This window comes from Microcaecilia unicolor, chromosome 3 (assembly GCF_901765095.1).
Source record: "Microcaecilia unicolor chromosome 3, aMicUni1.1, whole genome shotgun sequence".
Lineage (NCBI taxonomy): Eukaryota > Metazoa > Chordata > Amphibia > Gymnophiona > Siphonopidae > Microcaecilia > Microcaecilia unicolor.
The window spans coordinates 373,229,674-373,245,789 of NC_044033.1; the positions used below are offsets into that span (position 1 = coordinate 373,229,674).

Sequence of the window (16,116 nt, forward strand, 5' to 3'; positions counted from 1 at the left end):
GTGCTTCTCACCAATTGTCAGGTACATTACCTACAATAGGAAGAGATGCTCATGAGTATTGCTATGTCTACTGGCTGTAGCAGGGACATGCTTCTGCTAAATTTCATCAAATCTGTCCATAAAGAACAGTCCAGATAATTGTTTAGACATCAGTGGGATTAGGTTGCATAAGAGGGTTTGATGTGAGGTGGACAGCCATCTGAATCCCTTTTGCTGGCTGCCAAAGGTGCCTAATTTAATTTGGCATTTAAAACCCGCTTTACCAACAAGTTCTAAGAGGTTTACATTTAACAGTATGTTATCAAAAGATTGACATTATTAGTAATAACTTACAGTGGAACTGTAATGGAATCTCTCTTGCCATCCACCAAAGGGCAAATGAGAAATCAAGTGCATCCAAAGCAGCTTTATGCTTTTCTGCAACTTTTTAGGAACACTGTGTCGGTACTGTAGAATGACAACATTCACGTGTAGCTACATTATCCTGTTTATCCTTGGAGAATGTCTACCAAACTTAAAAAAGTTAATTAGAACACTGTTTTTCAAACCTCTCCTGGAGGCACACCTAGACAGTCAGTTCTTCAGTATTACTGCAATGAATATGCATGAGATAGATTTGCACACAATGGGTATCCAATATGTGCAAATCTCTCATACCAATATTCATTATCAGAATCCTGAAAATCTGACTGCTTCCAAGAAAGGGTTGAGAAGCACAGCACTACAAAACACATTTTCTTACCTGTCAACTTTTAATTAACCCCAAAACACATGTCTGAACCAAATCATCTTTCTCTCATCTGAGGTGGTTTTATATGCTGTCTGGTTACAATTATTGAGATATTCTTCATGCTTTAATAAAACCACAGCACGATGGTGGTGGGTCTGTCAGACATACCAAGTCTTACTCATTAGGCATTTGCCACACAGAACTGTAGGCTCTCTTACTCTCACATACTTCGAGCCCTTTCTTATGCACTGGTCTCACATTAACACATGGATCATGATCATTCCTTTAAGAGAAAAGCTGAAGAAAATTCAGGGGTCTCCAGCAATTGGAAGAAATCTGAATACACTGCAATTGTATCTCCTGCCTCTGTGGCTGATCTTCACTCAGCTGCTGACAGCCAATCAGCCCTGAGAGCTAGAAATTAAGAAGCTGTGCTTTCAAGTACTTTTCAAAGGTACAGTAAGGGGGAAGGGATAAAGATGGGAAATGTGAGCAGAAGGAGAGAGAGAAGAAATTTTATCCAAATTTGTATAAACATCCCTGTATGCCCCCTTCTATATGCCAGTCTCAATTTTTCTCTTCACTGTGCATGTCTCTCACTCTTTTTCCCCCACTGTTCAGGTCTGGGTGGGTATCTTCTTTTGCTGATGGGACCAGTGACAGGTTTCCTTTGCAAATCTGGACTGGTAAAGTCCACTGGTTCTAAAGTATATGCAAACTGATATATACAACAAAGTACAAGCAGGGATTTCAGAATCAAGTCTTCATATATACTTTGAAGCCCCACTCCCCCCATCCATTGGACCCATAGCTACAAGGGCTTTGTATAGAGCTGTTTGGTTTTTCAGATCAGACAGCTTTGAATGTAACATTCCCTTATTTCTGATCTAGTAGGGCAATTACCTAGCTTGTGTCGTGGTTTCCTCACAGACCATATACATGCTTGTTTAACCCTAGGGATGGGGTATAAAACAAGTGTCTGTTTGTTTGTTTGTTTCAAACAGGCTTTGAAAATAACACAGGGACATTTTCAGTGAAGGACCACAATGAGTAATATGTATTCAAGGGACAGAGGTTACAAAGGGCAAATGATGAATATTTGAGAAAAATACCAAAGAAACAGAATTATGTGAAGGTGACAGAGGTCAGAGTTGAAGAATACCAGATAAGTAAGAGAGAAAATATAAGGCATTAAGTGATTGGACAAAATTAAGCTTCAGTTTTCAGCCTGGGTACCTTTTGTACTAGGTCAGAATCTGACAGCTACCAAAGGGAAAACACAGAGATTTTATTTTCCTTATACCACAATTTGGACTGATATAAATAGTAATTCAATTGTCTGTAATACTGGGATAAAAGAATTTTTATTGTAACCATTTACTCTAATAAATTTTAGCATTATTATAAAAGAGAAAAGACTTAACTCTAAAGTGTTTTTCCTTTGCTAGAAGGGCTTGCTTTTTTAGTCGCTTCTGTTCAGCTTTCTTTTAGAGGCAAGAAGGGAGTGCCCTATATAAACAACTTTTCTTTTTTTTTTTTTTTTTTTTTAAGATTTATGGATTATATATGAATTTATATTATCTTTGCAAGGTATATTTGTTGTTCCTCACATAGTACAAACGGTTAAAAAGGCAAATAAATGTTTTACGACAAAATTTATACCACAGACATACCATTTAAAAATTTTCTTTGGGATGGGCCACCCATAGTATTTTGTTCTATGTGGAACATCCAGACTCTTTGGACTTTGTCTTTGTTGTATGTTCAAATGGGAAGTGCTCAAAAGTGGCAGGAAAATTTGGTAGGTCACTCAGTTCAGCACAAGATGGCTTAGTTCTGCTCTAACAGACCCTTGTGGTGGTTCTGGTCTATTACATGTTCTACAAGAACTATTTTTCAGAGTAAATTGAAAAAAATCAGACAAGTAACAAATAGATTAGAAAGCAAAAGGTGCTTACCTTCAATGGGTGTTCTCCATAGGCAATAGGATTAAATAGGCACATAACTGGGTGACATCATACAATGGTGCCTGGACAAGACTTGGCTAGAAATATTGTAAAGTTCTGAGAATGTATGGTGGTCCCCTCAGTCAGTTTAAAGCTTGGAGAGGTGAGTGTAATTGTGTGCCTGATTAAACCTGATGCCTATGAAGAACAAAGACAAGCAAGGTTAATCAGGCAGAAGGTAACTCACAGATTCAGGGTTTTTCCCAGATTTGAGATGTTTTCCTGTTTTAAAACCACCCAGTAAGGTACTTCCTTTGAGAATTGACTTGTTCATATAACTAGATTGCTCTGCACAGGTTGGCAGAAGGCACAGTCCTTGACTGAAGACTGATTCAGGCCGAAGTGTGAAAATATGAAGTGAGAACCAGGTAGTTCCTTTGTTACTATCTTCTATGAACTTTCAAATGCTGACGTAGTCAGCACATTTTGGTGTTAAAGTTTAGTTTTCAATACATTTGGCTAACAAAATATATCACTGTTATTTATCTTCTCAGAACTGCCACTTAAAAGGTGTCTTCTGGGCCCCACAGCATCAAACTGATTATTCATCTGTTTTGATCTGACAAGAGAATTGTGATTTCATAGGGTAGACTTGTTGAACTTTCAAGACAGGAGAGGTTCCATGGGGCTAGAGAAGAGCTGATGTGGTCCCTCTTCACAAAAGTGGTGACAGAGAAGAAGTTGGAAACTACAGGCCGGTAAGCCTCGCTTCAGTTATTCGAAAAGTAATGGAAGCGATGCTGAAGGAAAGGATAGTGAATTTCCTGGAATCCAATAGGTTACAAGATCCAAGAGAACATAGTTTTACCAAAGGTAAATAATGCCAAACGAATGTGACTGAATTCAGACTGGGTGACCAGAGAATTGGATCGAGGATACACAATAGATGTAGCCTACTTAGATTTCAGCAAAGCTTTTGACACAGTTCCTCATAGGAGGCTCTTGAATAAACTTGATAGGCTGAATTTAGGACACAAAGTGGTAAATTGGATTAGAAACTGATTAACAGACAGAAGCCAAAAGGTGGTGGTTAATGGAATTCACTCAGAGGAAGGAAAGGTGATTAGTGGAGTAACTCAAGGATTGGTGCTGGGACCGATTCTGTTCAAAATATTTGTGAGAGACATTGCTGAAGGATTAGAAGGTAAGGTTTGCCTTTTTGCCAAAAATACCAAGATTTGTAACAGAGTGGACACCCTGAAGTGGAAAACATAAAAAAGGATCTGCAAAAGTTAGAAAAATGTTCTAATGTTTGGCAATTAAAATTCAATGCAAAGAAGTGCAGAGTGATGCCTTAGATAGCAGAAATCCAAGGGAGCCGAATGTGTTAGGCAGTGAGAGGCTGATATGCACAGACCGGGAAAGAGACCTTGGGGTGATAGTATCTGAGGATCTGAAGATGACAAAACAGTGTGACAAGGTGGTGGCTGTAGCCAGAAGGATGCTAGGCTGTACTAAGAGAGGCTTAACCAGCAGAAGGAAGGAGGCCTTGATGCCCCTGTACAAGCTGTTGGTGAGTCCTCACTTGGAGTATTGACTTGCTAAAGACATGACTTGAAGCAGTCCAGAGGACGGTGACAAAAATGGTATGGGCTTGTGCCAAAAGGTGTATGAGAAAAGAATGGAAGACCTCAATATATATACCCTAGAGAAGAAGAGGGACAGGGGAGATATGATACAGACGTTTAAATAATTGAAAGGTATTAATATAGAAACAAATATTTTCCAGAGAAGGGAAAATGGTAAAACTAGAGGACATGAACTGAGGTTGTGGGGTGGTAGGCCTAACGCCAGAAATTTCTTTTTCACAGAGAGGGGTGGTTGATGCCTGGAATGCCCTCCAGAGGCAGGTGGTGGAGAAAACAAAAACAGTGGCGGAATTCAAGAAGGCGTGGGATGAACACAGAGAATTTCTAATTAGAAAATGAACGGTATGTCAAGTGGTGCTTATATGGCAACTCTGGCTGTAAAGGCCAGTGATGGGCTGCCTTGTACACTCTATGTCCTGCATATAGCAATCCAGTTTAGAATGGGCTGGAGAGATGATCGAAATTCCAGTAAATTGGAACATGAGGACAGTGATGGGTAGACTTTTATGGTCTGTGTCCCGCAAATGACATGACAGATTCGGATAGGCTGGAGTGGGCTTTGACGGCAACTCCAGTAGTTGGAACATAAGGACAGAGCTGGGTGGACTTCTACGGTATATGTCCCAGAAACACCAAAGAAAGACCATGATCAAGTATATAATCTCAAATTCATTGTTGATTTTAATCTTGAATTGATAATGAATATGACTATTGGGCAGACTGGATGGACCGTTCAGGTCTTTACTTGCCGTCACTTACTATGTTACTATTTATTACATTTGTATCCCAGAAACAAAAATTATATAAAACTCTATCAAAGGTGCACCCCCCTTTTGATATACCCTATCCATGCATCCCAGTGCAAGCACTGCTGCAGCTGGGAACTGGTACTCACAGTACAGGTTTAGAAGGAGTGAGAGGATTAGCTCAACTCCCTCAACAGGTCTCCCACTGGCAGCAAATGGAAACAGCTGATAGCTTTCCAATAGTTCTGAGAGTTCTGGAAAGGTTGTGCATCCTGCTGAGTCACCAACTCCTGTGCCTAATTCAATCCTGTATGTCGATGGAGAAAAATCTTCAATATTTAAATATTTATTGCATTTGTATCCCACATTTTCCCACCTCTTTGCAGGCTCAATGTGGCTTACAATACATCATGAATGATGGAAATGTATAGGAGAATATACATTTAGTATAACATAAGGATCTCGGGTACTATGATAGTGATGAAACACGATAGAGTAACAAGCAAATGTTGTAAGACAATTCTGGATATATGTGTAGGGATTCACATTTGTTGATCTTTGTGGTATGCCTTGGTATGCTATTACTCTAACATAACAGTCCTGAATGTTAGTAGCACTGTAGTTCAGAGCTGAGAGAATGGCCCTGCAGAGTCAGTAACTCTCAAACCTCAGGCTGGATTCAGCTGTTACAAAAGGAAAAGAAGACCTGCTCCTTGCACCCCACTCTGCCATATGCTGTTCTTACCAAATACCATCACAAGCGATGATCATGAAGTCATGCTCCTCACTCAGAGTTAAGACCTTAATATCCGGCAGTGCAGAGATCATTTGTTCCTCAGGTGGCAGGTTCTTATTTCGTTTGTAAAAATGATCACCTAGGGAGAGATGAAGACAATTCAGCAAGATAGAGCCAATAAGCATCACAAATTCAAGTTCTTTTCAAACCTGAGATTACAACTACTCAGGAAAAAAAATATCAGATTTACCCAACCTCATTACAAATATGTTAGCTACCTATGCACAGAAAACAGACCAGGCGCTGAACTGATATAACTCTGAATTTCAATTATAATGAAAACAAAAACAGTGTCAAACATTAAAAAAAAAACAAACAAAAAAAAAAAACACACACACATGCACTTTATAATTGTGAGCATATGAAGCACTTATCGTTAATAACTGTTTCACACACTCACTGATATAAGCTGTTTTTAAAAAAATATTTGAGACTGATATATTACAAGTATAGTTTATAGTTAAAAGTTCACAAGACAAAGTGATGCAAATATCGAGTAAAACAGAAAAATATTTAGGAGGTGTCTGACCAATGAAAGATACATTTCAAGCCTATAAAACAGGCAGACATACTTGACAATTGCAGGGTGTCTGAGGTCTTTTCCTTCTATTTTAGTATTCATGGTGACTGAAATTCAGAGTTGTATCAACTCAGCCACTGGCTTTTTTTCTATACATATTACAACAACTACCCAAAGTTTGTCCCTTTCAGCTCTGTCCCCATCCTGTCCCTGCAAACTCTGTCTAACCTCATCTGCACAAGCTTCAAACAGTTATGATTTTATATTTAAATCATTTTATTAAAGTATAAAAAGAAACAATATTCTGTACAACTGTCATTTTATAAATCAAACAATACAGAAGATCAACAAAACCCGTCTCCCCTCCCCCCCTCACAAATATCCCCTCTACTACTACAAAACGTACGCAGCGCTGCACAAACATAGAAGAAAGACAGTCCCTGCTCAAAGAGCTTACAAATCTAGTAGACAAAAAATAAAGCAAACAAATCAATTAATTGTAGAGGAAAGAGGAAAGGAGGGTAGGTGGAGGCGAGTGGATACAAGTGGTTATGAGTCAAAAGCAATGTTAAAGAGGTGGGTTTTCAATGTAGATTTAAAGATGGTCAAGGATGGGGCAAGACGTAGGGGCTCAGGAAGTCTATTCCAGGCATAGGGCGCAGCAAGACAGAAGGAGCGAAGTCTGGAGTTGGCAGTAGCGGAGAAGGGAACAGATAAGAAGGATTTATCCAGGGACCGGAGTGCATGGGAAGGGGTGTAGGGAAGGACGAGTGTGGAGAGATACTGGGGAGCAGCAGAGTGAGTACATTTATAGGTTATTAGAAGAAGTTTGAACAGGATGCGAAAACGGATAGGGAGCCAGTGAAGCGACTTGAGGAGAGGGGGGTAGTATGAGTAAAGCGACCCTGGCGGAAGGCGAGACGGGCAGCAGAGTTTTGAACCCACTAGAGAGGGGAGAGGTGACTAAGTGGGAGGCCAGCAAGAAGCAGATTGCAGTAGTCCAAACGAGAGGTGACAAGGGTGTGGATGAGGGTTTTGGTAGAGTGCTCAGAAAGAAAGGGGCAGATTTTACGGATGTTGTAAAGAAAGAACGACAGGTCTTGGCGATCTGCTGGATATGAGCAGAGAAGAGTCAAAGATGACCCTAAGGTTTTGAGCTGAGGAGACAGGGAGAATGAGAGAGCCATCAACAGAAATAGAAAATGGGGGGAGCGGGGAGGAGGGTTTAGGGGGGGAAAATGAGAAGCTCGGTTTTGGTCATATTTAATTTTCAGGTGGCGTTGAGACATCCAGACAGCAATGTCAGACAAGCACGCTGAAACTTTGGTTTGGATGCAAGGTGAGATATCAGGGGTAGAAAGGTAGATTTGGGAGTCATCAGCATAGAGATGGTAGGAAAAGCCATGGGATGAGATTAATGAACCAAGGGAAGAAGTGTAGATAGAAAAGAGGAGGGGACCAAGAACAGAACCCTGAGGTACGCCGACAGGCAGAGGGATAGAAGTAGAAGAGGATCCACCAGAGTGAACACTGAAGGTGCGGAGGGAGAGGTAGGAAGAGAACCAGGAAAGTACAGAGCCCTGGAATCCAAGTGAGGACAGGGTATCGAGAAGTATGCTGTGATCGACAGTGTCAAAAGCAGCGGAAAGATCAAGAAGAATGAGGATGGAATATTGACCTCTGGATTTAGCCAGTAATAGGTCATTGGAGACTTTAGTAAGTGCAGTTTCGGTTGAGTGGAGATGGCGAAAACCAGATTGTAGTGGGTCAAGAATAGCATGTGAGGAGAGAAAATCAAGGCAGTGGCAGTAACAGCACGCTCAAGTAATTTGGAGAGAAAGGGAAGGAGGGAGATGGGTCGGTAATTAGAGGGACAAGTAGGGTCGAGTGAAGGCTTCTTAAGGAGAGGTGTGACCACAGCATGTTTAAAGGCAGCAGGGACAGTCGCAGTGAAAAGTGAGAGGTTGAGAATGTGACAGATAAAAGGAATAAGAGCAAGAGAGATGGCATTAAGAAGGCGGGTGGGAATGGGATCAGAGGAACAGGTGGTACATTTTGAGGAAGAAAGGAGAAGTGTAGTTTCCTCAATAGTAACTTCAGGAAAGGAGGAAAGGGAATGAGGTGAAGGAGAGAAAGGGGAACGAACTAGTGGAGGGAGAGGTGGTGAGGTAGAGAATGCAAGGTTTATCTTTTGAACCTTGTCGTGAAAGAATTCAGCAAGGGTCTGAGGAGATAATGAAGGGGGAGTTGGGGAGGGGGCACCTTGAGGAGAGAGTTCAATGTGGTGAAGAGAAGTCGAGGGTTAGAGCCAAGAGAGTTAGTCAGTTGGATATAATAATCCTGTTTGGCGCGTAAAAGAGCAGATTGGAAGGAGGTCAGCCTGAACTTAAGGTGTAAGAAATCAGCAAGGGCCCGAGATTTCTGCCAGAGGCGTTCGGCGGAGCGGGTAAAGGAACATAGGTAGCGGATATTAGAAGTCAGCCAAGGTTGGGGTTTTGTACGCCTTATAGGGCGTGTCATCAAAGGTGCAAGAATGTCTAAGGCACAGGATAGAGTATTGCTGTAAGAAGAAACAGCCTCCTTGACAGACGTGGATGGTGCCACAGTCGAGAGGAGATTTGAAACATGGGAGGATAGAGATGAAGGGTCAATACCATGAAAATTCCTAGATAAATTAGATAAGATAGGACGGGACTGGGAGGGAGGAGATTTAAGTGTGAAAGTTATAAGATGGTGATCAGAAAGGGGAAGATCAGAGGCAAGGAAACTAGAGGGTGAACTGTTGGAGGAGAAGATAAGATCAAGACAGTGACCATTTTGATGAGTGGGGGAGGTGGAGCATAGTTGGAGATTAAAGGAGGATGTTAAAGCGATTAACTTGGAAATATAAGAGTTAGAAGGATCATTAGCAGGAATATTAAAGTCACCAAGGATGAGAGAGGGGAAGGAAGGATCATGGAAGAAGGCAAGCCAGGCATCAAAGTCACTGATGCCTGGGAAAACTGAACAAGCCAAATTCCTACAGAATGCTACATAGAAAATTCATGCTAAGAGAATATCTCGGTCATACACACTGAACATAAATGCCAAATACATAATAGCTTACCAAAAATAACAAATTAAACCAAAATCCCAAGAAGCCTTGCATATAGTACAACACCAAAGAAATAGAGATATCTTCCTACACTGTGCAAAATATAAAGATCACACATGAAAGGGGTGGTGTGAGAGGAGTGCAACTAGGACAACTGCTACCTGGCTAGAGAGCCCTAAGTCTGGTGGAAGCTGAAAGTGGCAGAAAGTGGGTCCCCTCCCAAGTTTCTGCCCTGGTGGGATGCACATTTCAAATCCGACATATCCTAATCACAAAACAGAAAATTATTCTTTCTACCTTCTTTTGTCTGGTCATTTTATTTTTCAAATCATGTTGGTCCCAGGCCCTGGTTTCTGTTTCCCTCTGTCTTCTATTACCTCACTCACCAGGGTCTCCTGCCCATTTGACATTTCTTCTTTCTCCATGCTTACCATCCATCTTCCATCTCTGTGTATCTATCTTTCCCATGCTCAGCAACATCTCCCTTCTCTCTGTCCCCTATCAGTAGCGTAGCCAGATTGAGGGCGCAGGCGGAGAGCAGACTGCTGACGGCACCTGCGTGTATTTTAAAAGCGATAGACTGCATGAAAAATAGGCACCATCAGAAGTCCATTTGGGGGTGCAGCTGCTCCCCTGGCGATCCACATAGCTACGCCTGTCCTCTATACTTCCCTGTCCAACATATCCCCTCTGTCCATCTCCCCACATTCATCACTGACACTCTATGTCCCTATCTCCTCTTCCTGTGTCCAGCATCACTCCACTGTGTCCCTATACCCTTTCCCCCCCCCCCCCCCCCGGCATATCAAACCCCCTTCGCCACCCGCAGCTGCCACTGGTAACGCTGTCCGGTCGCTGCTGCTTCTCCTGTTAAGCAGCAGCGGTCACTACAAAAAGAAAAAAAAGCAATAAATGTTTTTAAACCTGAAATGCGACACCATAGACAGCAATCAGGCATTGGCTGTCGGCTCTGCAGCCGCTCCTCCTCTCGCCTCTCACGTCGCTGCGCTCCTCCGGGGTCTTACTCCAGGCGAGAGGAGGAGCGGCTGCAGAGCCAACAGCCAATTCCTGATGGCTGTCTACAGTGCCGCGTTTCAGGTTTAAAAACATTTATGGCTTTTTTTTCTTTTTGTAGCGGCTGCTACTGCTCAACAGGAGAAGCAGCAGCGGCTGGACAGCGTTACCAGTGGCAGCTGCGGGTGGCGAGGGGGGGCTTGGGTGATGCGCGGAGGGGGTGTTTGAGTGGCGCACTCACAGGGGGAAGACTAGGGAAACACGCAGAGCAAGTTGCTCAGCGTGTTTCCCTACTCCTCCCCCTGCCTGGGAATCAGCTGTGAGTGATGTCAGCCTGGCTACGGAGCCTAGCTCAGCAACTCCAGGAGCCACAGACACACGCAGCTACTTTATAACGCTGGAGGTGAGAATTATTATATAGGACTAGTAAAACAGGTCCGTTTCTGACACAAATGAAACGGGTGCTAGCAAGGTTTTCCTCGGAATGTGTATGTTTGAGAGAGTATGTGTGAGAGTGACTGTGAGAGAGAGAGTGAATGTGTGTGTGTGACAGAGAGATTGAGACTGGGTGCAAGTGTGTCTGTGAGGGAGAGTGTGTGTGTGAGAGTGTGCGCCAGGGACCCCCTTCCCTCCCTCCCAGTTCCAGTCACCCCTTCCTCCGTGTTCCAGGGTCGTCGTCCCCCCCCCTCCCCCCGAGTTCCAGGGTCGTCCCCCCGCTTTTTTTTTTTTTCTAGTTTTTGTACAGGTGGTGCATTTCCTCTCTCCTCCTCTCTCGTCCCTCCCCCCGAGTTCCAGACACCCCCCTCCCTCCTCCGAGTTCCAGGCCCCCCCTCCCTCCCTCCTTCCTGGCGACCTCCCTCCCCCTCGAGTTCCAGACCCCACCTCCCTCTCTCCGATTTTCAGACCCCTGGACTCCCCTGCTGTGACCCTCTCGAGCCCCCCCTTCCTGCTACCAACCCTCCCTCACTGCCGTCGCGTACCTGTGCTGGAACCCCAACCCCCACCAGCCAGTCTCTTCTCGGCTGCGTGGCATGGACGAATGATCTGATCAAGTTTGTGTGCGTGCAACTGACGTCCTGTGTGCAGGACAGACGCACGCACACAAACAGATTGCAACTTGATCAGATCAGTTGTCCACGCCGCGCGGCAGAGAAGAGGACTTCGGCTGGCGGGTATTGGGGTCCCCCGCCAGCACAGGTACTCGATGGCGGTGAAGGAGGGTTGGTGGCGGGAAGGGGGGCACAAGAGGGTTGCGGCAGAGGGGTCCAGGGGTCAGGAACTCGGAGGGGGGGATCTGAAAATCAGAGGGAGGGAGGGATGCTTCTGACGTCGCGTTACCATGGGCGGAGTGATTATGAAGCCTACGAACACTACAGGGTTTCAAGGCTTCACTGCCACGGAGTCAGCTTCAGAACGTTGGAGGTGCAAATTATGGTTTTATTTCCAAAATGGTTGTATGTGTTACAGACTTATCCAATATGATGTAGCTCTTTTTCAGAAAACTTTAAACCAGGTTTTGTGGAATTACAAAAAGCCCAGAGTATTTTTGAAACAGTTATCTTTACCTTTTTTTTTTTTGGGGGGGGGGGGGGGGGGGGCTGACTCTACTTGACTTAAGACAATGTATTGTGAGATATCTTGTGGATTAGATTAAAGGTACCATCTATTTTACTCCTATAACTTTGGAACAATTGAATGCACACACCCATTTGCTATACTATCTTCATACAAAACAATCCACACATATTGTACCGGCTACTGCACATCCTATTCTGAAAACTGTGTGTCAGAGATGGCACTGAAATTGTACACAGTTAAAGCTTCCCTCTATCTCTACTATGTTACTGCCTTTGTGGGAATTAAGGATTTGGACCCTGATGTGACAAAGCTTTATTTAAAAATAAAAACCAAGTGTAGGACCATGAAATCCTTTGCAAGGGGAGTTTGTGAGCCACTGACTGGCTGGCCTATTCTTTTTTTTTTTTTTAGAAGATTTTTCTTGAAAAATTACAAATTCAAACCCTAATCTAATACATTCCACTGCTAAGCTTATTCCCCCCTCCCTCCCGAACCCCTATCATGGTGGTGCTGGATTGTAAGTTTGTGACTGTTCATATGGCCGCCAAATGTTGTTAAAGGGTCCCAAAGGACTTTTCCTCAGTGCAGTAAATTTCGACATTTGATAAAGAAAGTCAACTTTTTGAAGTATCATCTGCATCCCCGGCGGTTTGTGCTATTTCCAAGTTCTTGCTATCGCTATCTTCGCCGCAGTCAAATATTGAATTGCCAGTATGTGGTGCTCCACTGCCATTGCCGCCGGTTTGAAGTGTAGGAGGCAGTTTTCCGCTTTACAGGGGAATGGTTGTTGAAGTATTTGACTTATCAAAGATGCCACTTCCCTCCAGTAGTCTTGTATTTTTGGACAATCCCACCATACGTGTATGAATGTCCCCCTGGCCCCACATGCCCACCAGCATTCTGCAGATGACTCCGGGTATATGCCTTGTAGTCTATCTGGCGTGTAGTACCACCAATAATACACTTTATAGCCATTCTCAATCATAGATTGTGCCATGGACAGCTTAAACAGATATCTATACCCTCTTCTCCAATATGCCTGTGAAAATGTGCACTGCAAGACCATCTCCCATCTGGCAACATAGAACCTTTTTGTAGCAAAGCTAGGTATAAGCGCAACACACTACCCCTGCCACCCCCACCCCGCAATGCTTTTTCCAGTAGAGTCTCTTCCAGCCCCAGTTCCTCCCGAGTCCTAGAGTGTATATAATTGCACACACAGCAATAGAACACCTGATCTCTAGGAGGCAACCCATATTCCTCCTGGAGGTTTTCAAATTTAACCACCTTCTCACTGTCCCATAGCTGACCCAGTGTGAGTAGCCCCGCTTGAGCCCACTGTCAATATACCAGCTCTGTTTCACCCAGTAGAAACTCCGGGGCCTTGCATATAGCAGTCTGTAGAAAGTACTTTCTCTCTGGAAACCAACGCTTCCTAATTTGGTACCAAGTGGATAGTAAGTGACTTATTCCCATTGGAACCCTTCGCCTTATGTCCCTCAATCCCCCCCCCCCCCCCCGGCAACCATAGTATGTCACCCAATGAATGCGTTCCCAACCAAGCTCTCTCCCAATGTAGCCATTTTTTGTTGACTGTGGGATTCCAATCTGCCAATATTCTCAATTGGGCCACCTGGTAGTATAGATAGAAATTTGGGACTCCCATACCTCCCCCCTCCCATGGGATTGGAACATTGTATCTCGCCTTACACGCGGCGGACGTTTCCTCCAGATATATGCAAAAAGTTTTCGATTTAATTGTGCAAAAAAAGCCCTGGGAATCGGGATGGGAAGTGCCATAAAGAGATACAGTAGCTTGGGGAGCATCATCATTTTAACTGCATGAATACGCCCCATCCATGAGATATTCAGTCCCTCCCATCAGTCCAGCTCTGCAAATAACTCTGCTACCTTAATTGGAAAGTTCGCCACATACAGGTCCTCCACTTTTTGCGTTATCTGTACCCCTAAATACTTGACGGATTTAATTGCCCATGTAAAGGGAAAGGCTGTGCGTAGCTGTGGTAGTCCCTGCATGGGCACCGTTATATTAAGAAGCTCTGTTTTAGTGATATTTACTTTAAAGCCCGACCTTTCCCCATATTGCGTCATTAATTCTACTGCTCTCCGCACGGTTGGCTTAGGGCGTGTCAGAGTCAGAAGGATATCATTCGCAAACAGCATCAGCTTGTGTTCCCTCTTACCTCTAGTCACTCCCCTAACTCCAGAATCTGCCTGTATAGCACATGCCAGGGACTCAATGGAGAGGGCAAACAGAAGAGGTGAGACCGCACATCCCTGTCTTGTTCCCCTTTGGAGCTCTAGTGGCTTAGTAAATGCTCCATTGATTTTTAATATGGCTAACGGAGCTTGATATAGTAGTTGAAGCCATTTCAGATATCGTCCCCCTATCCCTACTTTTCTCACCACTGTAAATAAGAATGACCATGCCACTCGATGAAATGCTTTTTCGGAGTCAACCGATAGTAGAACAGCCGTCTCCTGCTCATCCCTGACCTGTTGTATAACATGTAGAAAGCACCTTACATTATCAAAAGACTGACGTCCTACTATAAACCCCGCCTGATCATCATGGATTCATTTAGGCAATACTATCTGCAATCATTTCGCTAAAATTTTTGTAAAGATTTTATAGTCTATATTGAGGAGAGATACTGGCCTGTATGATCCACAATGTTGCGGATCTTTCCCTGGTTTCAGTAAGAGTGTTATCACTGCTAGCCACCAGGAGTACGGTAGCTCCTGCGCCTGCTCGAACGAGTTGAAGAGTCTTAATAGTAACGGCGCCAAGATTGATGCATATAGTTTATACACTCTTGCAGGGAACCCATCTGGTCCCGGAGCCTTAGCCTGTGGAAGATCCAAAATAGTCCACTCAACCTCATCTAACGTTACTGGATCTGAGAGCCTCTCACTTTCCCCCTGTGGCAGAAGAGGAATATCCATCTCCTGTATATACGATTCTATATTTACAGGGTTAGTCCCTAACTCCGACCTAGAGAGGTTGGAATAATATTCATAGAAAGTTGCTTGAATTTCCTCTATTTGATTAACAATCTGACCTTGTGGGGTTTTAAGGCTGTTAATAAGGTTTCGATGAGCTTGTTTCTTAAGTTTATTGGCTAGCAGCCTGCTCGCCTTCTCCCCAAACTCAAAATATTCCTGCTGCACTTGTTGCACCTGTGTTGCTATCTCCGCCAACTGTATCTCATTAAGCTGTAATCTACATCTATGTAGCTCTTCCTGGGCCCGCCTATCAGAGGGGTCTATTTTGTGTAGTTGCTCTATGTGCCTTATATTTTCTCTCACCTTGGATTCCTGTGCTTTCTTTTCCTTACGCAAATGAGCCTGTAACACAATTAACTGTCCTCGCAGAACTGCCTTTAAACCCTCCCACAGACTTGCTGAATGGATCTCTTCTACATCATTAAGCTCAATATATTCCCTTATATACTTCTCTATCAACGCAATATTTTCCGGCTCTTGCAGCAAGGCCTCATCCAAGCGCCAATATCGCGCCCCCCCCCCCCCCCCCATTTTCCTCCAGCCCTTAACCTCATAACCACCGGAGCATGGTCCGACCATGTGCGTGGTTCAATGTATACCTTCTGTAGAGCCTGTGCATCCGCTCCATCCCCCAACCAGTAGTCTATCCTGGAGTATGTACTGTGTGTTGATGAGAAATATGTATAGTCTCTCTCTTGGGCATGGGTCACCCACCATAGATCAATCAATCCCAACGCCACTCTAGCCTTTCTAGCATATCCCACATGTCCCGCAGAGTTGTCTAAGGGGGGATGTACCGTCAAATTGAAATCTCCTCCCATTACCAGCTGGCCTTGCACGATTTGTTGCAGCAATTGCTCTATTTCCCCCCCCCCCCCCCCAAAATAATTCCTTTCCCCTCTTTTGGAGCGTAAACCGTTACAAATGTGTACTGAACATTATACAGTGAGGCTATCACCAGAAGGAACCTTCCCGCCTTATCTGCTATGGTTTTATTTGCCAGGGATGGGCGTCTG

The 16,116-nt window shown here is 44.0% G+C and overlaps 1 protein-coding gene across 1 annotated transcript in view; it reads right to left on the reverse strand.

Moving 5' to 3' along the window:
• PPM1G (protein phosphatase, Mg2+/Mn2+ dependent 1G) overlaps positions 1-16,116 on the reverse strand; it is a 194,513-nt gene that overhangs the window by 20,888 nt on the left and 157,509 nt on the right. Inside the window, 1 exon segment of the mRNA XM_030198590.1 lies at positions 5,817-5,946. Within this exon segment, the coding sequence (XP_030054450.1) occupies positions 5,817-5,946 (130 nt within the window).